At 38.1% G+C, this 25,799-nt stretch overlaps 3 protein-coding genes across 4 annotated transcripts in view; 2 read left to right on the top strand and 1 right to left on the bottom strand.

Moving 5' to 3' along the window:
* Nucleotides 1-10,188, top strand: part of mlip (muscular LMNA-interacting protein) — a 217,067-nt gene extending 206,879 nt beyond the window's left edge. Inside the window, exon 14 of the mRNA XM_079855524.1 lies at nucleotides 10,121-10,188. Coding sequence (XP_079711650.1) covers nucleotides 10,121-10,156 — 36 coding nt within the window. The 3' untranslated portion in view covers nucleotides 10,157-10,188. The remainder of the gene's footprint in view (nucleotides 1-10,120) is intronic.
* Nucleotides 10,189-11,940: 1,752 nt separating this feature from the next.
* Nucleotides 11,941-20,166, top strand: gfral (GDNF family receptor alpha like). Its single transcript, XM_079855937.1, has 11 exons — nucleotides 11,941-11,973; nucleotides 12,009-12,141; nucleotides 12,676-12,801; nucleotides 14,118-14,270; nucleotides 15,734-15,775; nucleotides 16,356-16,683; nucleotides 18,572-18,819; nucleotides 18,937-19,119; nucleotides 19,219-19,303; nucleotides 19,429-19,448; nucleotides 19,847-20,166. Exons 2-11 carry the CDS (start codon nucleotides 12,111-12,113, stop codon nucleotides 19,885-19,887), a joined length of 1,257 nt encoding a protein of 418 aa, XP_079712063.1. The 5' UTR covers nucleotides 11,941-11,973; nucleotides 12,009-12,110; the 3' UTR covers nucleotides 19,888-20,166.
* A 4,041-nt stretch (nucleotides 20,167-24,207) lies between these two features.
* hmgcll1 (3-hydroxymethyl-3-methylglutaryl-CoA lyase like 1) overlaps nucleotides 24,208-25,799 on the bottom strand; it is a 30,443-nt gene continuing 28,851 nt past the window's right edge. Inside the window, exon 9 of one of the 2 annotated variants that reach the window (XM_079855532.1) lies at nucleotides 24,208-24,397. In XM_079855532.1, the coding sequence (XP_079711658.1) occupies nucleotides 24,296-24,397 (102 nt within the window). In that variant the 3' untranslated portion in view covers nucleotides 24,208-24,295. The remainder of the gene's footprint in view (nucleotides 24,398-25,799) is intronic. The other variant, XM_079855533.1, reaches the window with a different exon arrangement.

Raw genomic sequence — 25,799 nt, forward strand, 5'->3', positions numbered from 1 at the left:
AACTAGTAATAAAACAAGAATCAACATCAGCTTGACTTTTCAGAGATGGAGAACTGAGAGATTTGGGAGATGATTATGTGTTTATTACTCAGCAGGGGAGTAAGGTATTTTTTTCAACAGATAAATTGCCATACTGTATGTAGATCTCGAACTAGTTATTGTAGTGCTTTATCTATTGTAAAGATAATTTCATTATGGTTGTTGTTACGCTGTGGTGGAATTTATTTTCAAGGAAGTACCGCATCTATTAATGGGTAAAACTACAGTAACGTTTCCAGCTATCAGCTTGAGATCCTTTCCATCCAAATTGGTTATACCTCTTAGGGTTAGGGTTAGGGTAAGGTGAGCCTAGTAGTGAATGTTTTATGAGCAGTAGGATAACCACATTCATCTGCAGTCACGCAGAGATGAAGCACAACCAAAACAGTGTTCTTCTGCAAAATGAATGCTGTTTTGAATTTTAAAGGGGACCTATTATGCAAAATTCACTTTTACATGTTGTTTTAACACTGATGTGTGTCCACAGTGTGTGTAAACGACCAGCATATAATGCTAAAAGTCCAACCACTTTTTCATATCCTCCATAAATCAGAAGCAGTGTCTGAAAATACTCTGTTCCAGATTTCCCCCTACTGTGATGTCACAGTAAGAACAAGCTCCGCCCACGACTGCTGATGATCTGCCCTATTAGCATAGACCCGGCCCTGAGTGAGCCGCACATAGTCCGCCATGTTGATATCCTCGCTATACAAATGTTCTGTTTTTGGATGTACCAATGAACATAAGAGTCTCCATAGACTCACTGAGGAAATGGTGATCTCCTTATTCTCTGGCTCTGTATCATACTACAGTTCCCACATGAGCACCTGGACAACAATTTATAAAGGCTGTAAAGGCTCCTCCCTCTTCAGGAAAGGGGGTGGGGAGCAGCATCTCATTTGCATTTAAAGGTACACACAAGAAAATGGTGTGTTTTGCACACATACATACTGGCAAATTGGACATGCTATAATAAATTATCTTGGGGGTTGAGCTGAAATTTCACAGACACGTTCTGGGGACACCATAGAGTTATATTACACATTGTAAAAAGGGGCATAATAGGTCCACTTTAACCTCAATAATGTGGCTTTAACATAGATCATTCAGAGCTGTAATTGTACTTTATGCTTCAGATGTAGTCATACTGTCACAGTGTGGTGTAGGCAGAAGATGAAGAGGAGTCAAAAGTTCTAATACAAACTTTTACTCACAATATAACTCAAACAGGTACAGACAGGCAGAAGGTACACACACTTAATACAACGGAGATCGGACAATGAACAAGGCAAAACACAGGGCTTAAATACTAGGGCTGGGGTAAACGATTATTAATTAAACGATAAGTCGGGCGATTATTTTATCGATTAGTCGACTAATCTAACGACTAATTGGACGATTAATATAACGATTATTTTTCTGTTGCTCAATTAATAAAACCCATAATGTATCTCAAATAAATACCCAAAAATTCTTAATAATATACTTAAACAACAGTTTTGCACAGCAAAAAATCTTCTGCTTTACACAAAATAAAAAAATAATTTTACTGTTATACAAAATGAAAGGCCAGCTTGTTAACTCTTTTACAGTACCAGCATAACTCTTGTTCAAAAAAATTCAAAAGTTGTAGTGCAAAAAAAAAAAAAAAAAAACACTGCATTGCACAGTACAGACATTCCTGAGTGTGTTTAACACATTATATCAGTCCCAACATAAGAGCTGATGGTTATCGAACTGACTCTCTTAACTGCTATTCTGTAAGCTTACATGCTAATGAAGTGTGTGCAATATAGTACTGTCCACTTTCCTCCGCTTTTCTCCTCCCTCATCCATCACCACTCTTTACTCCTCTTCTACACTACCTACTCTGAATTACTGTGGAGGAATGTGAGCATGTCCACGTGCTCTTTGGTGAGGCTTGCTCTTTTTTTGCTCACAATGGTCCCTGCTGCTGAGAACAGACGTTCAGAAGGTGTGGATGTTGAAGGGGCAGCCAGATAGGATTTCACCACAACAGCCAGGGCAGGGAACTTCGTTTCATTTTGCTTCCACCATTGGAGTGGGTTTTTGTCCTTTGGAATGAGTTTCTCCCCAAAGTACACAAGCAGCTCATTCCTGACAGCATCTTCCCTCTGGTCTTGGCCTGGGTCTTCATCTTTCAACTCCTCCTCATCATCTGTGCCAAGCAACATGTCCAGAACAGACTTTGGCTTCTGTCTGGAGTGATCTGGCTGGCCACTGGGGAAGTCATCTTCAGGCTCTTCCCTGACTTGCACTCGTCTGGCTTCAAGTGCAAGGGTCTGAAGTTTGTTTTTCACCTTCAGGATGTCGTCTGTGGACAGGAACTTAAGCTTTCGGAATCTCGGATCAAGGGCCGTGGCGAAGATGCACACATTGTTCCCATCTTCATCATATGTTGTCTCAAACTTCCATCTGAAAAATAATGGATTTGATTTGCACACACTAAGATCAAAGAAATTCAAGGTGCTTAGAGAGAAAGATAACAGTAGAATCAATAGCTCTACATGATAGAATGCCAATGGGAAAACATTGAAAGATGCAAACTGGGAAAGCTTAATTAAAATATTCAGTTAGTTCACTATAAGAGATTTAAAGAGCTGAATAATTAAACTAACCTTGAAGCAATCTCTGCTGCAGCTGCTGTTTGGAAGGTGGTAATGGGAGCAGACTCAAAGGCTGTCTGCGTGGACTTCTGTAGGCCTTTCACCAGCGGAGGCAGGACAGAGACTGTGACGTATGCCTCTCCACTCAGGAAAATGGTGGCTTGCTTGAAGGGCTCAAGTGCTTTCTGTAGCTCCTCCAGGAGGCTCCACTGGTCAGCTTTCATATCCAGGTAGTGCTTTGCTGCATTGGTGACCTCTGGGTCTGAGAGGGTTGCGGTTACAGGCCACCGCTGCTCAAGGAGGCGTGTGATCATATAGTAAGATCTATTCCATCTAACAGCTACATCCTGGGTCAACTTTTGTTGAGCTGTGCCCATTTGCTCTTGTTTGAGTTTCAACTTCAGGGTGGCAATATCGCTGCTATGGAAGTACCCGACGAGGCTCCTTGCTGCCTCAAGTGCCTTGATGATCCGGGGATCTTTCAGAGCATGGTTGACGATCAACTGGGTGGTATTGCCAGCACATCGAAGTGAGGCAACACCATGCCTCTCCTCGAGGATTCTAAGGGCTTTCACCACATTAGCTGCATTATCGTGGACAATCGCCTGGACATCATCACGGAGAGAGAAGTCAAACTTCTTGGCAACCTCTTCAATCCAGTGAGCGATGTTTTCTGCAGTGTGTCGGGGCTTTGTGCACAAAACGAATGAGACCATCTCCCAGTTGTCGTTGATGTAGTGGCAGGTCACTCCGAGGTATGCCTCTGTGGCAATACTTGTCCAGACATCGGTGGTGAGTGTTATTTTTGAGGACCTCTTCTGTAAGTCTTTCTTCAGATCTTCAAGAGTACTTTGATATGCCTCCAACTGCTTTGTGAACCACCACCTTGAGGGACATTTGAAGCCTGGGCAGGCATATTCGATCATGTCTATGAAGGCTTCAGCTTCAACAAGAGACACAGGCCTCATGTCTTTGACGATCACCTGTAAGATGAAGAAAATTAGTCTTAATAACAAAGTAAACATAGCAACTTTCATAGAGCCATATGTTGCTTACAGTGTAAGAAGATTAATTAGACAATCAAAATAAGGACACAAAGAAAAGGGCCAAGTTAACTGAAGAAACACCCATAACCTAGCTAATAAATATAAGACACAAAAAAAATGGGCACAGCCATTCCATCCTTATATACTCAGCTGTATATTTCTTCAAAACCTAACAAAACTTACCAATTCACAAAATTAACGGAATGCATAGCTGATATAAAAAAAAATTGGATGACTAGTAATTTCCTACTTCTAAATTCTGAAAAAACAGAGATTCTAATTATTGGACAAAAAACTTCCTCACGTAATAACCTAGAATACTATCTAACACTTGATGGCTGCTCTGTTAAGTCTTCGTCAACGGTTAGGAACCTGGGTGTGCTCTTTGATACCAATCTTTCATTTGAAAGTCACGTGTCTAGTATCTGTAAAACTGCATTTTTCCATCTTAAAAATATATCTAAATTACGCCATATGCTCTCATTGACAAATGCGGAACAATTAGTTCATGTGTTCATGACATCAAGGCTAGATTATTGTAATGCTATTATGGGTGGTTGCCCTGCACGCTTAATAAACTACAGCTGGTCCAAAACGCAGCAGCTTGAGTTCTTACCAGAACCAGGAAATATGACCATATTAGCCCAGTTCTGTCAACATTGCATTGGCTGCCTATTAAACAAACATCGCATAAATTTTAAAGTATTGCTGATTACTTACAAAGCACTAAATGGTTTAGCCCCGCAGTACTTGAGCGAGCTCTTAACACATTATAGTCCTTCACGTCTATTGCGATCTCAAAATTCCGGCCAGTTAATAATACCTAGAATATCAAAATCGACTGCGGGCAGTAGATCCTTCTCCTATTTAGCACCAAAACTTTGGAACAGTCTTCCTAACATTGTCCGGGAAGCAGACACACTCTGTCAGTTCAAAGCTAGACTAAAGGCACATCTCTTTGACCTAGCATACACATAACACATTATAGACTTCGATAATTCAATGTTAGGCTGCATAGATTAGGTCAGCCGGAACCGGGAACACTTCCCATAAATCCTGATGTACTCATTACATCATAAGAAGAATGGCATCTACGCTAATATTAGTCTCTCTGTTTATCTCGAGGTTTTCCCGCAGCCTGCTGGATCCAGGCCGTATCCAGATCTGATGAAGGACCTTCGCCTGGACCCGATGACAACGCAGTGCTGAAGTGCCAACTAGTCTCTCCCTATGGAGGATCCCTTTACCACTCTACAGATAAAGCGTAGTCGGGAAAATTTTTCGCGTACCTACCCCGAAGTGACAAAATAAAATAAAATTCTGTATCAAAATGTATAAGGAAAGACCAGTACTTTGTTTAGGCTTGGTTTGTAGGGAATTCCAAACCTGCGCACATATATTCAAACGCACATAACTATAGAACCAATTCTTAATGCGCATGTGAACGCCATCAGCGTTTCTCACAGGTTCGCGTTTGTGTAGAGAGAATGGTGTCGTCTTAGCGGCCCCTAATTTAATAACAAATGATCGTTGCGACGGAAGCGAATTAATCAAAACTAGCTTTAGCTGGAAAATAACTTTATTAAAGAACCGCTAAAAAGCCAAAACACTCTCTGTTACCTTAAATTATACGTTTATCTCTGTAATGTTTCAAAGCAGCTATCTACATTGTTAAAAGCACTATATAAATGAAGATGACTTAACTTGACTTAAAAGATGCTCAAAGCAAGCAACAGTAAGCTAATAATTACTTACTCTCAAGATCCTTTTGCTCAGTTCAGCTGCCTTCTGTGGAGTGCATTGCGTCTCTTTCCCAAGATAGGACGGCAAGGTTATTTGCTTTGTCCTAGAAAACACAAAAGCAATGCATATTAGAACAACAGCTTAGACAGTGGGGCATTTTAATTCTACTCTTAACCTCATTGCATTGCAATGCTATGCTGATTGTGGCAGGATGGGCTATTGCCCCTCCTAGTTTTGTAATTTGAGGTTTGGCCAATGGGCTGGCACCCTGGGTGTATAAGAGCATGTTTTTCTCCTCAGCAGAGCAAGAGTTATTGCTTGAAGGTTATGCTGAATTTGAAAGCTTAATTAAAACATCAGGGAACACCTCAAAGTGTGCAAAAGCCAGTAGAGAGGGCTGGCAAAAAGTACCAGACAAATTAAATGCGTAAGTGCTCACCATGTTATGGTTCTATCACTTATTACAGTATATATTCTTGTATTTTAATAATTTCATAATTGCTTAATGTCAGAGCCACCTCAGGACCCATTAGAACATGGGGACAAGTAGAAGAATAATTGAAATCAAACTCAAGGAACTAAGCATATTGTCTTGTATTATTAAATACTGCCTGCAGGCATAGCCCGTCACCAAGCAGGATCCCGTCGTAAGCACCTGTATAATGTTAGGCTCAGAATAAATTTATGTAATACAGTGAGCTTGATATTAAAATTTTTCCCTTACCACATTCAAATAATGTGCATAAATGTGACTCTCTGAAAATTCTGGAGTCATGCACAGATCCTGGCCATTTTGCTTCTATATTTGTAATATAGGACATGGAGTCACACACCATCTAAGATATATTTAGTCAGTCAACTGCATACTTTGATTATATTCCTTTTTATATATATATACTGTATTACTAATCTGGAATATTAAGAATCATAATAGGAACTTACATGGACATTTACTGTACACTGTGAAATCCCTTTCGGTTCACAAAATCCCCTTCATTGGGGCCTGGTGGGGCCTTAATGGGGACATGTGTGCAGTCTATGGCACCAGTCACGTTAGGGAAGCCTGAGGAACAAATACTGTAAGTCCTACATTTTGGCTTTGTCATGGTTGCATGATCTTCATTAACAATTATAATGTACCTGCAGTGGCAAAACAATTCTGCTTCACAACCTGGGGTCTTAAGTGGCTTGGAAATACCACAAAACCCCCTAAAAACCGCTTGAGTGCCAGGTAAACTTTGCAAATGGCACGACAGACAGCACTTTCCCCCCCCCAAGTTTTCCGCATCTCCAATAGTGTAATGGAAAGAGCCACTCGCAAAGAATCTCAATGCAATGCAAACAGTTTGTGCCGTTGTTAAAGTCCGACTCCGTCATTTAACATGTGGTTCCAACAAATTAATGATGTATGACACCCTCACGAGAAAAACGAGTAGATAAGTAGAATAAGTAGAATATCGCGCTGCGCTAAAGGATCCTGTCTCTCGCAATACGCGATTAATTTGAAAAGCTCTGCGAATTATTCTTGCACCTTCAGCAACAGACAAGAATGGAAAAATGGAATGGACAAGACATGGCTGCGAAAGACTTCCCGTATCACCTCTGCTTATAAAGCCGGGATCTAATCCTGTTAACATGAAATAAGCCTGCTCACAAGCAGGTTTAAGCTTATGCACCTGTTGCTATGACAGCAAGTCCAGGATGAGTGTTGAAGAACCAAACAATCCAAGATCATGCCAAATCACCAACAATCAAATCCAGCTAAGTGAGTTAGCAACATAGACAGAACAGACCCCAGACAACAAACAAGGCAAAACACAGGGCTTAAAGGAGAAGTTCACTTTTAAAATGAAAATTCTGTCATCATATACTCACCCTCATGTTGTTTCAAACCTGTATGAATTTCTTTCTTCTGCTAAACAGAAAAGAAGATATTTAGAAGATTATCAGTAACCAGACAGTTTTTGGGTCCCATTGACTTCCATAGTAGGAAAAAAATATACTATGGAAGTCAATGGGACCCAAAAACTGTCTGGTTACTGATAATCTTCTAAATATCTTCCTTTCTGTTCAGCAGAAGAAAGAAATTCATACAGGTTTGAAACAACATGAGGGTGAGTAAATGATGACAGAATTTTCATTTTAAAAGTGAACTTCTCCTTTAAATACATGGGGAAACAGATCAGGGAAACGAGACACAGCTGACAAGACTAACGAGGTAACAGGTGAGACAGATTAACTAATGAGGGTTGCCATGGAAACAAATGAGTGGTGGGAAAACAGAACATGTGACTAATGAAAGCACAAACAAACACTTACACGTGACACATTCAAGAAAAGCACTACATTGTAGTGATTATTTACATTAAAACAAAAGTCTGTTCTTCAGACAAAAAGTAGTTTTTTGCTGGGTTTTTTTGCTATATTTTTTGGAAGCACGAATTTTTAACAGCCTGGTCTAAAAGAAGCCGTTTACATGACACAGTTTTCAAATAAAAAAGAAAAACTTTATATGTGTTTAGGCCGTTCATTTACACGACAACAGCGTTTTGGGGGCCTGAAAATGCTAACGTGAATTTGTGAAAACGATGATGTCATGCGCATGTGTATTACGTGTTCAGCCTATAGGTGCATAGTGTTTCTTAAAGTGACATCGCCATCTACTGGCAGCAGAATACAGTGTTTTTAGTTGTTTTCGCGGACCCGTGTGAACAGGGATGCAAAGGAAAAACGTTTCTGTTTTTAGTACATCGTTGTTGCGTAAACATACCCTTAGAGAGAGCAGCAAGATTAGCTTAAAGGCAGGGTAGACAATTTTCAGTGTCTTGTATCATCCACTGCTGCAGATTCATTTCGCCATTGAAACGCATAAATCCGAGTCACGAACCACTCCGAGTATAACTTCACGGGTTTCCACCTCTTCCAGATTACAGTAGTTATGGCGTGAATGCAGCATAACCTGGTTGTTTTGGTTCAGGAGGAACTGTAAAAGGTGTTTTGGTGTTCAGTGACTGACGTCTGTCTAACTCTGCATAGCATGAAACTGACTGATAACGTGTGATGTCTGCGCTAGCAGGTGCGCGGAGGAATGGAAATACACACGCTGACAGGACATCAGACCGAAAGCAATGAATGAACATTTTTATGGTCATATACCTTCCACAGACGATATATATACAGTGAGGAAAATAAGTATTTGAACACCCTGCTATTTTGCAAGTTCTCCCTCTTAGAAATCATGGAGGGGTCTGAAATTGTCATCGTAGGTGCATGTCTGACATAATCTAAAAAAAAAAAATCCAGAAATCACAATGTATGATTTTTTAACTATTTATTTGTATGATACAGCTGCAAATAAGTATTTGAACACCTGAGAAAATCAATGTTAATATTTGGTACAGTAGCCTTTGTTTGCAATTACAGAGGTCAAACGTTTCCTGTAGTTTTTCACCAGGTTTGCAGACACTACAGGAGGGATTTTGGCCCACTCCTCCACACAGATCTTCTCTAGATCAGTCAGGTTTCTGGGCTGTCGCTGAGAAACACGGTGTTTGAGCTCCCTCCAAAGATTCTCTATTGGGTTTAGGTCTGGAGACTGGCTAGGCCACGCCAGAACCTTGATATGCTTCTTACAGAGCCACTCCTTGGTTATCCTGGCTGTGTGCTTCGGGTCATTGTCATGTTGGAAGACCCAGCCTCGACCCATCTTCAATGCTCTAACTGAGGGAAGGAGGTTGTTCCCCAAAATCTCGCAATACATGGCCCCGGTCATCCTCTCCTTAATACAGTGCAGTCGCCCTGTCCCATGTGCAGAAAAACCCCCCCAAAGCATGATGCTACCACCCCCATGCTTCACAGTAGGGATGGTGTTCTTGGGATGGTACAGTACTCATCATTCTTCTTCCTCCAAACACGTTTAGTGGAATTATGACCAAAAAGTTCTATTTTGGTCTCATCTGACCACATGACTTTCTCCCATGACTCCTCTGGATCATCCAAATGGTCATTGGCAAACTTAAGACGGGCCTTGACATGTGCCGGTTTAAGCAGGGGAACCTTCCGTGCCATGCATGATTTCAAACCATGACGTCTTAGTGTATTACCAACAGTAACCTTGGAAACGGTGGTCCCAGCTCTTTTCAGGTCATTGACCAGCTCCTCCCGTGTAGTTCTGGGCTGATTTCTCACCTTTCTTAGGATCATTGATACCCCACGAGGTGAGATCTTGCATGGAGCCCCAGTCCGAGGGAGATTGACAGCCATGTTTAGCTTCTTCCATTTTCTAATGATTGCTCCAACAGTGGACCTTTTTTCACCAAGCTGCTTGGCAATTTCCCCGTAGCCCTTTCCAGCCTTGTGGAGGTGTACAATTTTGTCTCTAGTGTCTTTGGACAGCTCTTTGGTCTTGGCCATGTTAGTAGTTGGATTCTTACTGATTGTATGGGGTGGACAGGTGTCTTTATGCAGCTAACGACCTCAAACAGGTGCATCTAATTTAGGATAATAAATGGAGTGGAGGTGGACATTTTAAAGGCAGACTAACAGGTCTTTGAGGGTCAGAATTCTAGCTGATAGACAGGTGTTCAAATACTTATTTGCAGCTGTATCATACAAATAAATAGTTAAAAAATCATACATTGTGATTTCTGGATTTTTTTTTTTTAGATTATGTCTCTCACAGTGGACATGCACCTACGATGACAATTTCAGACCCCTCCATGATTTCCAAGTGGGAGAACTTGCAAAATAGCAGGGTGTTCAAATACTTATTTTCCTCACTGTATATATATATATATATATATATATATATATATATATATATATATATTAGGGATGCCACAATTCTCAATATAATATTGAACCATTCGGTACGACATCCACGGTTCAATATGCGCTTGTGAATTGTGGTTTTTTCGGTTTTACGTTTAAATAATTTATGTGCGTTTCATTTCTCTCCGAATTGACTGTTTGTGTGTGCCTGTAAGTCTACAAGCTGATAAGGAAATTCCCCGCGAGTGAATATTCAATCACTATGCTCTAAATTTAGGGGGCGCTTAACCATCATTCCACACTTTAACATGGCGAGCGGCGGTGAAGTGAGGCTACAGTACGAGGAAGCGCCGGCGTCTTTCAAATCCGTGGTGTGGGGACATTTCGGTTTTGCAGTTGAGTATAGTGCCGAGGAAGAAAAAACGGTAAACAATAAAAATAACTGTGTGCAAGCATTGTTTTACACGTGTAGCCTACTCAAACGGAAACACAGCAATATCACTGTCTGAAGGCACAAATATGTTTATTTGAAATGGTCAATTTAAAGGGGTCGCACATCGGACGCGCAGCGCCACGTCACATTATTCTCTATGAGTGTACGTAGCGCTACACACACCGTCGGCGCCTTTCGGCGTCTGTCCGTGGCGCCCAGCAACGGCTCAGGACCATGTTCAAAATCCTGCCGCGCCACAGAGCGCCATCTATATAGTTTTACATTAAATGTACATTTATTTGTCTCAAATCGTCGTTAATGTATACTGACTTCACCCTGTGCTGGAATATACATTTAGTTTTACATTCATTCACAGAAATCAGCTGCTTGAATGAAAATTGCTGATGTTATCGGATTTTCAGGCGATAGCCTATTGTCAATTCATTCAGTTAACGGACGCTCTGAGGTAAAGAGATGTCAGTGTTAATTGTATATTATACAATACACTAAGAACTAGTGGACTTTGCTTAGCTTTTAAGTTAAATAAAGGAGTATTGCAATAAATGTTTTTTATTTTTTTCTCCCTAACCTTATTGTTCCTATTGCCTAAGCACACAATAACAAAAAAACACTATTATGTGTCAAGCCATCAGAACCGAACCGAACCGAAAACCGTGGTTAAAAAACCGATCATGTATTGAACCGTGGGCTAACTGTATTGTTGCATCCCTAATATATATATATATATATAAATACATTTAGACCAATTAACTTAGTGATTGCTATCAGGATGTGAAGAGACTTTCAACCAGCATAACAAAAAGTGTTTCAGGAACAAATCACCTACCCTGCCTTTAATAAACATACCAAACACTGAATCAAAGTTTAAAAATACACAAACTAATATCTGAGGTTTAGAAGATAGGCTAAGCAATATCACAAAAAGCAAATTTGAGCACAGCTGATCTAATTTTGATTTTGATCATCATTAGTTCTGATTCTGAACCTCTGACAGAAAAAGCTGAACATTGAACACCGTAGCAAGTTTCAACATGACCCTGCTTCTTGGGTAACAGCTTTACTATTTGCTATATTGCCCAACACTACATAAACTACAGCAGAAGTTCAGGACTTTTTGGGCTTGACTGATGCTGAAACTGGTTAGTGGTATCCGTTTAGCATATATGTATATATATATATATATATGTATATATATATATATATAACATTCCTAAAAGTTCAATATTTCTTTAATATGATCCTTCATCAAATCCTGAGCCAGTGACCCGAGAGCCGACCCTCATTACACACGGCAGTGCAGGTGAGTGACATTCAACACTCGCACCTGAGAGGATTATTCACTGTCACGTGATGTCATGCTGGGGTGAAGAGAGCGCTGAAGAGGAGCTGTTCACTCGCACAGGTGCTTTACACTGACACTCCAACAACATCATGAAGGTCATGAAGGCAGCTTTTCTCATCGGTGAGTCTTATCTATATTAAGGATTAGTGAGCTTTTAGCAGATCAGTGCTTCATTGATCCTGGAGGTTCTTCTGGTGGAGTTATTGAAATTGATTTATCATGTGCTTGAGCCTGAACATTTGCTAAGTGTTGCTAAGTGTTTCTCTGTATTGCGCTTGAAACTGGGACTGAAATCTGTTATTAAGTGTAAGTACATTACAATTTAATTTAAAAGAAAGAAAGAAAGAAAGAAAGAAAGAAAGAAAGTTTTCTCAGTGCACTAAAGATAAATATTATTTTAGAACGTTCTCAAATATTAATGGATGATAAGCATCATGAGCTTTTGTGTTGCTGTCATTCAAGCAAACGGGACGCATCAAATACGAGCACATTCTGAAAGTCATGTCAGTGTGTCATGCATATACGGTAACTTACAATGGTTTCAAAGGAAACATTTTTACAAGACTCTTGATGCCTCCGTGTAGAACAGGTGGATTGTTGTTTCTCGTTGCATTAAGGTTAAGGCAATTATGAATTTATTATTTTCTGTTCCAGCATCTCATCTGCTGTTCCAGCTAGTTTCCATTAACACATCAAGAACTTCACATATGGACACTTGTGTTTCTAAACGCATCTGCAGAAGTGAACAGGCTGTCCTCAGAGATATCTGCAATTATAAAGGTACAGGTTTCTAATTTAAACTTCTATGAAGCAAACAGAATGCCATCCATAATGCAATCAATTACTTGTTTAATGGGACAAGACCGGGGTTGGCTGGTGTCATGGGGTTAATAACTGGGTGCCGTCACAAAAACTAAAAAAAAAACTGAATGTTTGCCCTCTTGATTCATACTAGTTGATTTTGTCAAGGCATTAAAAATTAAAAGCTTCTGAGGTGAGAGGGGGAGGTTGGGACACTGGTGTAACGTTTGAGTATAAGATTAATTAATCATTTATAGCACATTTGAACATTACTTCTACATACACACAACAACCAAACGTAAAAGTAAATCCATTAAAAAAAAAATGTGTTCTTGAAATAAAATATAAAAATTTTTTTTTTTTTTTTTTCAATTACTTGCCAAAGCAACATTTCTCATATTAATTTAGTTTAACTGGATGTATACTAAAATTAAAAATTAAAACTTAAATAAAAATGAATAAAATGTAGACATTTTTTTTAACTCCTAAAAATGATAAAAACACAAACTAAAATTAAGAGCTACATTCATAAAAAAATCTAAATATTAATAAGAAACTACTTTAGTATCTCAGTTATACTAAAATAACACTGATACAACAAGCAGAGCTTTACAGGATTATTAACCACTATAAATCTAATATTTCTATGAGTTGGGTTATTTTGAGATATTCAACGAAGAGAACACTTCACGATAAAGTCTTATTTGCTAACATTAGTTAATGCATTTGTTAACCTGAACTAACTATGAGAAATATATTATTACAACATTTATTAACCTTTGTTAACGCCAATCCCTGCCTCCTCTTGTAAAACGTCCCGTCACTGTGTTGGCAGTAACTGGATTAAAGCGCAATAGCCTTGAGCAAACTGCACACCTCAAACGGTGGCCGTATGCGCATCGAGGAAAGGAAAAGGGTCTGGCTTGAGGGCACGTTGAAGTTGTTTGTTGGCTGTGCTTGAGTGTGTGTGTGCGTGTTCGAGAGCGAGAAAGAAACATATTGGCCTCAGGGAAGCAAAGGGAATAACAATTTATGAGATCATCAGTCCATATTCACATATGATGTTGACTGTGATGTTGATGCATTTTAACATCTGACCTTAATAATAATGCAGCTCAATTAAATATGCAGCTCAATTAAAGGATTAAAGGCTTGATAAACAATCAGTATTGCAGCACTTACAATAGCTATTAAAAATTGATGAACGCATTGTGTGATCCAGATGAATAGTTCACTCATGTCAAAGCTGTCATGTTGAAAGTGCTTCTAAAGTCTGCTTTTATCTGTGTGGAAAGATGGAGGCTGCCACACGACTGACGCAAAGGTCTGTAACGACACTCTTCAGATGATGTTGAGCCGCTGGCCGGCGCTGGGAGAGTGTGTGTGTTCTGGGCCGGATCCGTGCCGCGCTCTACAACAGCTGTACTCTCAGTGCCAGCATCGCTTGGGTATACCCCACCACATACATTAAACACTGCAATATCAATCATGGAAATATGAAACTAGCTAAGCTCTATACAGACAGCATGCTGTGGATTACTACAGCCAACAATTTCACTCAATTCCCTCAGTTAGGAAAAACAAAAAATGTCATGTATAGTAATGCACTTAAGTCTAAAACAATGTATTTAATGTGCAATGCCAAGTCAAGGCAGTGTTATTTACATAGTGTCTTTTACATGGTTTCAAAGCAGATTTACAGATACTAATAATTTTCTTTTTTTTACACCACCTTAATGCCTTATTGTCCATATTGAGCAGTTATGGTATGCATTTTCAGTGAAATTTGCATTCATTTTAAGTGTATTAAATGTGATTTGTGTGTGTGTGTGTGTGTGTGTGTGTGTGTGTGTGTGTGTGTGTGTGTGTGTGTGTGTGTGTGTGTGTGTGTGTGTGTGTGTGTGTGTGTGTGTGTGTGTGTGTGTGTGTTTGTGTGTGTGTGTGTGTGTGTGTGTGTGTGTGTGTGTGTGTGTGTGTGTTTACTAATTGAGGGTTGAGTTGTTGTCTGTGGTAATTGAGTTTTGGGTAGGACTCTATGAAAAACAGTTTAAATCTGGCAACTTCACTCAGAAAATCCTTTTGAAGGATCTGCATTTAACACTTCTCCATACAAATTAAAGTGTTATATGGCTGTCAAGCCCCCAAAAGGATACAAAAGAAATTAAAAATAAAAAGTAATCATGAAAGTATCATAAAAGTAGTCACTATGAATTATTGGCACTATCCCAGCTAACAAAAACATGTTAGAACTTTAGAACGTTTCTTCGTTATGTTAGAGGAACATTGCATTCTATCTCTGAAAACATTCTGAGAATGTTCCCTGATCCTTCTATTGATTAAATTACTTTCTGAGAATAATGGTAAAAAAAAGGGAATCAGTTATGCACAATATCCCCCCCCCCCCCCCACACACACACACAAAAAAAAAAAAGGTTTTAAGAACATTTTCTGTTAACATTATAGGAACATACATCAAACATCATATGGATTTTCCATGCACATTATTGTCACAATGTTTTCTGCTAACATTACAAGAACATTCAGCGAATATTAATAACATCATAAGGACGTTTCTGAGAACATTATTTTAAGAACACTTCTTCTCAAAGCTATGAGAACATACATCATTTGTCATAACACTGTTCGAAAACATTTTAAGAATGTTTTTGTCATTACATAACATTTACACATTCCCTGTTCCTGGGATATTCCAAGTTCCTATTCCAAGGAACAGAACTCAGTTTACCTGGAGCAATGCGTTGCTGGATCATTTTTAATTCAGAAGAATTCTGAGCTTTGGCAAAAGGGATTTTTTATGTGTGTGTGAATAAGGACTTACATACAGGTTTGGATCGGCATGAGGGCGAGTAAATGCTGACAGAATTCTCATTTTTCCTCTAATGTTTTCCAGCTCAAAAAAACAAGAAACTTGAGGCAGAATGGAAAGCCAGTGGTAAGATATTGTTCTGTCTATAGAGCACCAAAGCCTTTTGTAAACTGATAACTGCTGTGATCTCCTCATTGGACACTCTCATAAAGTGTTGTCAAAAGTACAGAATTCGGTACCAAGTTGGCACTGAAATTCTAAAAATGTGACGCTTTGATCACTGTTGAGCAGAATCATAAACACCTCTGATTGGCCATTGTACTCACACACTCATTAAATATGTCTGTGATTGGCTACAATGATCAGCGCTTCAAAAACATGTTGTATATATACATCAATGTCGCTCTTCACCGAGCGCTTACACAGAAACACACGGGAGTGTTTGAAAGCAGGACCGGTCCGCTGATAGAGTCCAGCTTGTGCTTTCAAACACTCACACTTCTAAAACACTCTCAAACACTTCTGTGCGCTGATCATTGTAGCCAATCACAGACATATTTGATGAGCGTGTGAGTACAATGGCCAATCAGAGGTGTTTATGATTCTGCTCAACAGCGCTCAAAGCGTCACATTTTTAAAATTTCAGTACCGACTTGGTAGCGAAGTCAGTACTTTTAACAACACTACTCTCATTCCCTCGATCCAGTACACCACACAAGCAGATCCTGTCTTGAGGAGATGAAGGCTTGTCTTGGGGAGGAATCCTGCAACAGGCTGATGGTGCCATTTGTCCAGGAGTGTAACGCATACCAATGCAACCCCAGCCAGTGCACACAGGCAATGAGGCAGTTCTACTCGGCTCTTCCTCACGATGTGGCTGAGAGACTGGTGTTCTGTGACTGTGATCGAGAAGACCAGGAGTGCCAGCAGATGAAGGCCTCTCTACACTCTGGATCCTGTGCTAGCGACCCGTCACAGACTCCCTGGACCTGCCTGGAGGCGCTGGACACATGTTCTGGAGATGAATCGTGCAGGTGAGCCCTGAACACTGATGGCAGATCATTAACAACATGATTTACACTACGACATGTTCATAGAACTGCATTTCTATCAACTAGGGGTGTAACGATACCCTCAAGTCACGATTTGATACATATCACGATACTGAACTCACAATATGATATTAATGCGATACTCCAAGATATATGGTAAAAGGTTAACAAAAAATGTACTGTTGATTAAAATGCTAAATTTGGTATTACATTGTGTGTGTAAGTGAATAGGCTTGGACTTGGTGCTGGAAACCCAACACACAGGACATAAGAGCCACCAGAATAAACATATTCATGATTCTGAAGCTGAAAATCTTAGACGAATATGCTTATGACTAGATATAATTAAAATAATGTAGGCCGCTTTTTACTGGTAATTTAAGACATTTGGCATTTTTAGGATACACAAATATTCCCCCATTCCATTATTATACATTATATTCAACATTATATATAGTAGTTTAATGTAGTACTCACACTAAAACTCTGAAAACTTGAATGTTTACACACGCACAACTATACACAATACATATTGTCACTATCCACGATACATTTTGTTGCATTTTTGTATTGCGATATATTGTTACACCCCTTCTTCAATTATAGCTCTTCGCCCCTAAGTTGACAAGTCACATTTTGGGATGCCAAATTATTTCAATAATCCACTTTAGACTTTCTTTGCAACTACATGTCAACTAGCAGTCATTAGAGTATTAGTAGACGGTCTGCTTAATATCTGCTAACACTTTATTTGATGCTCCAAACAGATATTCTACTGACTATAAGTAACTTTGCAAGTAAATGTCAACTCATTCCACTAACCATAACAGTCTACTAATACTCTAATGAGAGTTAGTTGACATGTAGTTGCAAAGTTACTTAGCGTTAGTTGAATGTCTAAAATGGACTAAAAGAAAATTCACAATTTTATTACAGTATTTAAGAGCATTTCAGTCTAACCACAACATAGAAACAAGGCAAGAAGGAAATCTTCAACAAAGGAGTATAACACAAGTTCAAATCATAGTCCAGATGAAGTGTCCTTAATGACTGATGAATGAGGCCAAAAGAGAACAAATATTCAAAACGCATAACAAAATGCACAATTCACGATGATAACAAATGTAGGATTACAATATATATAGTACTTCCATTGAGCTGTAGAACCATAGATGTTCCTCAAAATAGGGCTGAGTTGAGCAAACACACAAAGACTGCGTCCGAAATCTCATACTCTCTGATTAGGTACTTACTGTATGTATTTACTTTGCGACCACTAAAAAAGTATGTTCTATAAAGTATGGCTGTGACATCTCGCTCTTCCTCATCTACTTAAGCATCCTAGGAAGTTTCCTTTAGCATTTACTTTGGATTTCATTGCTGCATTGGAACAATATCTATTGTGAAAAAGATTCAATTGAGCAAGTCATCCAGAAAAGTACTAGTCGGCCGGTCAGTGTTTACTAGTATGTGATTCACTACACACAGTAGAGTCCAATGTGGCCAGAGTGTGCGAGATGAAATCAAAAGACACATTCAGTCTCTATTGCCAGATTAATGCTGCTTGCATTGTCTTAAAATTGTCCCATTCGTCTTTGGTTGATTCTTTTCAGATTTGTGTAAATCATGTTTCTTTGCTGAAAAGACCAACATGAATTCAAAATGCAAGTAAAACGTGACTCTTAGGGGTGCATGAGCAGAGAAATTTGCCAAATCGTGAAATATTCCCAGATTAGTGTTGGTATAGATGTGCTGTATGGCCCAGATGATGAAGCTGGTTGACAAGCATGGTCTCTCCGGTTGACTGGAGAACTTTTAGGTATACGCTGGATGATGCTGCTGATAAAAACCAACTCTTTGCTATTCACAGGCAGATATTTAACACGTACCTGTCCAAGTGTTTTGGGGAAGAGGACGCTGCATATGATTCGCCCAGTGAATGGCTAAATCTTATAAACCCTGACATCTTTATTGGGGAAGACCTCCAATGCCGGGTGGCATTTGTGGGAACAATGGGTTCAATACTTCATCACCCATGTACTTGTGATGGATTACATCATCATGACCAATATAAGTGCAATGAGCTGAAGCAAATTTTCCAAGACAAGTCCTTCTTCAGTAAGTACTTTCAGAGGTCGTTGGCTAGTTTAACTGTGCGGTTGTATTCAACTTGAAGTATTGCTGGCATAGTCTCGTTGTGATTGATGTGTTCTGATTTAACCACTCAAATCACAGAGCTCTCAAAAACCACAGATTTCCAACATGAAGAATTAATCATGAGGCGACGACCAACCAACGAGCCAAGCGCTGATCAGCAGTGTTTAGGTGGTGAAGCTGTCCAACATGGACAATCCGATGATTTAAGGAACAGGCAACAACCAACCAATGAATCAAGGGTTAAGCAGCAGTGGTTGAGTGGTGAGTTGATTCTCTTAAAAAGTGGGATTTCGCCTTAAACGTGCACTTTTCCTTTTTCATTACTGATGTAATTAAACACATTGTCTGTGTTTATACCAGATCAACTGTTGCACCTACTGATATATGTCTCTGCATTAACGGTAGTGGTGTTGTTCATTGTCAGCCTGGTTTTGCTCAGACTGAGGTAAGTTGTCATTAGTTTAATGCATTATGATGCACACAAAATAATGTAGAGAATATACTTTAGTTAATTCTATGAGAATTATTACTTATTACTTTACTAATGATTTTTGTTGCCTTTATTTTAAGGAGAATACACCAAGCTGCTGGTAAACCAACTTTTGAGGCCCATCAGTCAAAGTCTCTAACGTTGTCATCTGTTATTTTATAAAATTCTGGTTTCTTTAGGGGAAACTTTGCACATTGTAGTTAAACCAAGCTGCCAAAATTTTCTACTTGCAACGCTGACTTTATCACGTCCATAACTTAAAGGAAACATCCCATAGCACCACCTAAATGAAGTGCATCATGAGCTTATAATAAATTAGTTGTACTCTCAACTAATAAACAAGTTATGCTTTGTGTAGTTCAGTTTTGCAAAATATCGTTCAGTATAGCCAATTGTTTGTAATGTGCTTCTCTGTTTCAGGGCATAAACTATAAATAAAGTGTTAATGAGCAACATTTAGAGTCTCTAATGTCAGTTCTCTCATTCAACTTTATTAAGTTATGGAAGATGAATATCCAGCACGAGGAAAGAGGTCATAGATGTTCCTGTCTTCTTCAGCCCATCTGAAATTCATCAGGGTACATCAGTCTGTCTTGTCTCCTTTCCTGCCGACACTCGACACCTCGATCCAGATGTTTTTAAGTCTAATGATGTGTTTCCTGAACCCCAGCGTCAGGAGCACACTAAATCACCATTAGGAACTTCACCACAGACATTAATGAGGCGTTTCACCAAAGTCGTTGTCTTACCTCTCATGGTTAAACTTTTATCACAAAGGGTTTAACAGTGTTGAAGACGAACATGCTTTTTTCATTAACTCATTTATATTTGCATATTATTATACATAATAGTTTATTGCAACAACACTTGTGTTTATTTCATTATACATTCTCTCAAGCCTGTATGCTTTTATAAAGATTTTTTTTTTTTTTAATAATACACTTATATGACTTATATTTATATATATAATTTTAATCTTAATGGTTAACCTTAGAGTATCTATTCATGGTTACAACTTTTAAGATAATAGTGTTGTATAATATATACAAAAATGTGTTTTGTGCTGTTCAAAGTTATAGGCAAAATGTATTCATGATAACATTAATACACTGGGATGCACATCTTTTGAAATGCATTATATATACAGGCAGCAAGTAAACTCTAACCTTTCTACATTATCTCTTTGTGTCTTTCGTTCCGATTAACTCTGTGTGCCTAAAACTAAATTGCACATCAGGGATTAATAAAGGGGTGACACTTTAGAATACTGTTCCTTCGTTAATGAATAACTACACAGGAACAAATGAGTAATGCATTAGTAACACTCTAGTAACTACTATTAACTAACAAGAAACTCTGATTAACGAATTAGTAAGTAATAGCGCTCAGTCGGATGTGGTAGTTCACTATTAGCTAATCAATAACTACTATTTCTCAAACCTCACTGAAGACTATAAGAACAACTATATACAGGTTAATAAATATTTATAACGCACAATGTTTAATATAAGGTAATGGTAGCCCATTAGTAATGAATCAAGTGTTACTACATCTTTCTAAAGGAACTACTAATTATTTGGATCAGTCTCTAAAGTGAAGATCATGGTAACACACACGTATAATGACTAACGTGTTACCAAATCCATTGGAAGGAATTGCTATTCAAAATCTTACAAAAATCTCAAAAGCTTACAATGACTTCAGTCAATATTACCATTAGGGTTACCATTACCTTTTATTATAAATTATGCATTATTCATGTTAATTATGAACCTGTAGATAGTAGTTCTCTGGGAGGTATGAAAAAAAATAGTAGTTCTTGATTAGCTAATAGTGAACTACTACATTCATCTGAGCGCTATTACTTACTAATTTGTTAATCAGAGTTTCTTGTTAGTTAATAGTAGTTACTAGAATGTTAATAATTCGTTACTAGTTTGTTCCTGTGTAATTATTCATTAATGAAGGAACAGTATTCTAAAGTGTTACCAATAAAGGTAAATGTTTGAAATATTCAGCAACACTCGGTATATGGGTATCGTTTGAATTTTAGAGATTCTGCTTAGCCATTCAGATTCTTATCAATTCCAATAAGTAAAACATTTAGAAATCTTATTCTTAAATTTACTCTTACTTTTTGCAAAACATTCTCTTGCTGCTAAATACCATGGACAAAAAGCAGCAGCCTTAAAAACACTTACATGAGGAACTTTTGCCTATGGTTTTAACAAATATACCACAGCAAAACAACTAGACTAATATCAGTTTTGAATATTAAAGACATATAAACAGTCAATAATTAAGTAAGAACAAATAAATAAACCTAAAACTGCCTAAAAAAGGTATGAAATTGAAATAAAAAATAATCAAATGTAAAATAACAGGACATAGTTTTATATTATTAATAAAATAATCTTTAATAAAGTTACAAAAGTTATTCAGTCAAGAACAGGGAGTGGTTTTCATTATCTTTTGTTCTTTGATCTAAAATCATTAATGCAGACGGCAGCAGGTTTATTAGGCTGCTGTCCCTTTAAGACTGAATGCACGGATCCAATATACTGTTACACGTGCGTTTTTTCCCTCCACTTTTTACGTTTGCTTAAGACAAAACCGACTGTGTTTATGAGGATATTTTGACAATAATTTTGTGTATATGTGTCTGTTCGATCACAAGAAGATGTGAAAGAGAACTCAGTTTTGCGCTAGTGCCAAACTGTTCTCTTGAATGCTTAAAATCACATTAAAATGCAAACACGGGAATCGTTAAACAAAATCAAAATATGCGTCTCTTATCGAATACCCAGTTCTTGGAAATTTGTTACCGGTTCTAAAATGGAACCGGTTCTTGATACCCAACCCTACACTTGGGCAGAAAATTAATAAGAGGACAGGTGAGAGAAAAAAGAAAAGAAAAGGAATGCAGAAGAAAATAAATGAAATTTACACATCAGTTTGCTATGTCAGTAATACGGCTGGCCCTGCCTTCACTTGTTAAATCATGCGGGGATCAAGTTATGGCAGTGTGCTGTAATAAACAGCTGGGTCCATATGTTAGCTTTCGCTTGTATACAGCTGAGAGTGAAAAGGGCTGAATATCTATTACCTTCTCAAATATAAGCAATATGCAGGCAAACAGAGTGCTGGTTTAACACTCACCCAAAACAATTGGAGCCCTTGATAAACATGGCAAGGAGAGTAGGGTAAATTATAGACCGCGAGAGATCAAGTCAAACATGTTTGCTCAGAGTACATCCCACCTGTATTTAAACTAGATCTAAAGAAATATGGAGATGCAAGCGGTCAGTCAAAAGTAGGCAGACTCATGAATGACTTAAAAATTGTTTTTATTCACCAAATTACTTAACATATATACATGCAGCCTTTACTAACAAGAAACGATGGCTTCCAAACGTGTCCAACTATAACAACGCAGGTTAACAAGTTGGAAAAGATATTGGTAAAGATATGTGATGTTAGTACAAAGACAGGAAAAAGCAATTTAGTACAAAGACAGCATTAAGGAACAATGCCATAGATATTAAATCAGACATTGTTAATTCTCAAATGATTCGCACTACATATTTATAAAGTGACTTTTATAGTTCCAACTTACAGTATATTTGAAGTGCTGTATATGGCTGTACATACTACCGTACATTAATGTGATTTAAAGCAGCATATGCAGGCTATATTACTTGGTGGAGGAATTCATTATTATAGCTATTAATATTGATAAACGTATAGATTTAATACTTATGTCTTAACATTGCTGTAGATTTTTTGCGAATACTGTGAACATGACAGTACAAGATAATAAGCAAACTTATACTGCTTTAATGTCACCTGTGGTGATCAATCGACACACTCTCTCTCTCTCTCTCTGCAGAAGTGTAACTGTATTGAGCAGGATATGAATCATGAAAAAAATGATTTACTCTCACAGGGGGTAATGAGCCTCTTATCATGTAAAATTGGGGGATGTTATCTTGGCCATCTATTTTCTTTTTGACAGAAAACGCAGTGGCTCATTTCTTTGGTGTAAAATTTATTTTGGTGTAAAACACACACACACACACACACACACACACACACACACACACACACACACACACACACACACACACAGTAGATATTATTAACTTGAATACTGCATTAGCAGCTCTTAAAATGGAAAAAATATATTCTATGTTTTGCTAATATTCCCAGATTAATTAGCCTCTAAGTGCCATCTGAAAATTTTCTTCTAGAATGGTCCTTTTTATCAAGCTTGTATATTTAAGTTCAGTAATTTCACTTAAATGGCAATGAAGATTACCTATTAATTGCCATTTAAGTGAAATTACTGAACTTAAATATGCAAGCTTGATAAAAATGACCACTCTAGAAGGAAATTTCAGATGGCACTTAGAGGCTTTTGCATCTGAACTCTCTCTCTCTATATATATATATATATATATATATATAATTTAAATGTTTAAAAACTTTTTTCTTGGTTATACAAACACTAAGGGAACATTCCATTTTATTACAAACTTTAAGGGAAAGTTACTTTTGAATGTTCTCTGAACATTCTAAAACAAGTAGTTGTAACATTTAAGAAACGTTAGACAAAAGTCCAGCAAAATCGTTTCAGAAAAAAAAAAACATTCTACAAGCCATGTATAAATAATGATTTTTGCGAACATTATTAAAGAGCAGATAACTTTGGACGAACATGCTATTAACATTACTGGAAGAACGTTTGTTCATAACTTTGAGAAAACCTTGCCAGAACAACATGAGATTCCCCCTCATATTCACTGGCAGACATAGAGCAGAATGTCAAAGATTTGTCATTATTTTTATTTTATTTTTTTCTAAATGTTTGTTGTTGTTGTTGTTGTTTAATATGGTCTTAGACTTTGGACTTCACTGTATGTATTTTCTTTACTTAGAATGAAAAGGCTAGATGTTTCTGGCAGCTTGGCTGACCTTGGAGTTACTGGTTCGGTTTAAGGCTCGGCAGATGAAATCTCCTGCTTCCATCACCTTCAACAGGTCCACCCCCTGCATCAGAAACACAAACAGGCTCAACTGATCAGGTGTAGACACCAGGGGGCGCAACAGTAAAAGAAACTGGAAGTCAGAGTTTGGTGTTGCTGAGATGCTATCTGTGAGAGGATTAAAAAGAGGAGGCAGTTAAAGGGTGTGGATAAAACATGTGTGAGAAACTGTAGAACATAATTACTGCCACCAGAATATCAGGTATATCAGGACTGTTATCCACAATTTTACCTAATAATGCCCTCCAGACACCCTTTCACACACCCATGCGTATATTCTATGACAAAAACAATTTTCCACATTTTGTTCAAATGTTCTTGAGACAACAGGGAAAACTGAGTAATGGAAAATCTGGGAGTGTAGTCGAAATGTATGTATAAACATATAGTGTGGTCTCAGAAAGTATGTGGATACAAAAGCCAAGCATAGAAATGTGTGCATGTCTTTGCATGATGTAACAAAACATCAGACCAAGTGTTATTTATTTTAAAAAGCAAAATGTCTCACAATTATACAATAGACATGCTTCCCAAAATGATGCCAAAAAGTATCAGGACACTTTCTAATTGTAGAAATGTGTAGAACTCAATTAACATGAACTCCACCTGTGGTTTCTCTGCTTGCACACATCCACTAACGTTATGCATCCGCCTTACTCATACATCCACAAAGAAAATCACCGTTACAAAAATAGCTCTGAAAAGTAAAAATGAAAAAAGCTTGTGGAAACCATTTGTTTGATTCCAGTTTGATGCCAGCATTTGATTGATACCAGTTGTTTGGGTTATTCTGCATCTAATGACATTCAGACATTTTTTGGGCATATACTTCAACACTGGCAAAATGGGCTTTCAATAAATCTATCTGTCTAAAGAAAACAGAGAAAAAAAAGCTGTTGCCTTCCCCTTTGCCAAATAGGTAGGAAAACATCAATACCCATAATGCACTGGGCATGTTGCCGTCCAAGGCCACTCCCACCAGTCTGCTATAGATACGCTTACCAGAGTCAAACACCGCCTTGATTTAGTAGGAAATACTTCTTAGCAAACTTTTAGTCAAATGGTGTTGACTAGTATTGTTCCCGGGTGCAAGAATTCAAAGATGTTTAGTGGGCGTGAGTTACTTTCAGTTTCAGTGAAGGATCCAGCGTGTTGTAGGCAGCGGATAAAGGCGGCAAAGAATCGCAAATACGGAGAGAACGCCCCGACGGGAAATCTGAAAAACCTCAGAATAAAACAATTTAAATGATAATTGCAACTTTATATCTCACAATACTTACATTATAACTCGCAATTGCGAGTTTATATCACTCAATTCTGAGAAAAAAAGTCAGAATTGAGAGATATAAAGTCACAATTAACTTTTTTTATTTTTTATTCTGTGGCGGAAACAAGATCCCATAGTT

The sequence above is a fragment of the Squalius cephalus genome, assembly GCF_949319135.1.
Source record: "Squalius cephalus genome assembly, chromosome: 21".
In the NCBI taxonomy this organism is placed as follows: Eukaryota; Metazoa; Chordata; class Actinopteri; order Cypriniformes; family Leuciscidae; genus Squalius; species Squalius cephalus.

Coding starts and splice junctions, on each gene's coding strand:
- gfral (XM_079855937.1), top strand. CDS start 12,111: ATGAAGGTCATGAAGGCAGCTTTTCTCATCG. Junction 12,142..12,675: donor GAAGGCAGCTTTTCTCATCG/GTGAGTCTTATC, acceptor TTTCTGTTCCAG/CATCTCATCTGCTGTTCCAG. Junction 12,802..14,117: donor AGATATCTGCAATTATAAAG/GTACAGGTTTCT, acceptor CTGTGTGGAAAG/ATGGAGGCTGCCACACGACT.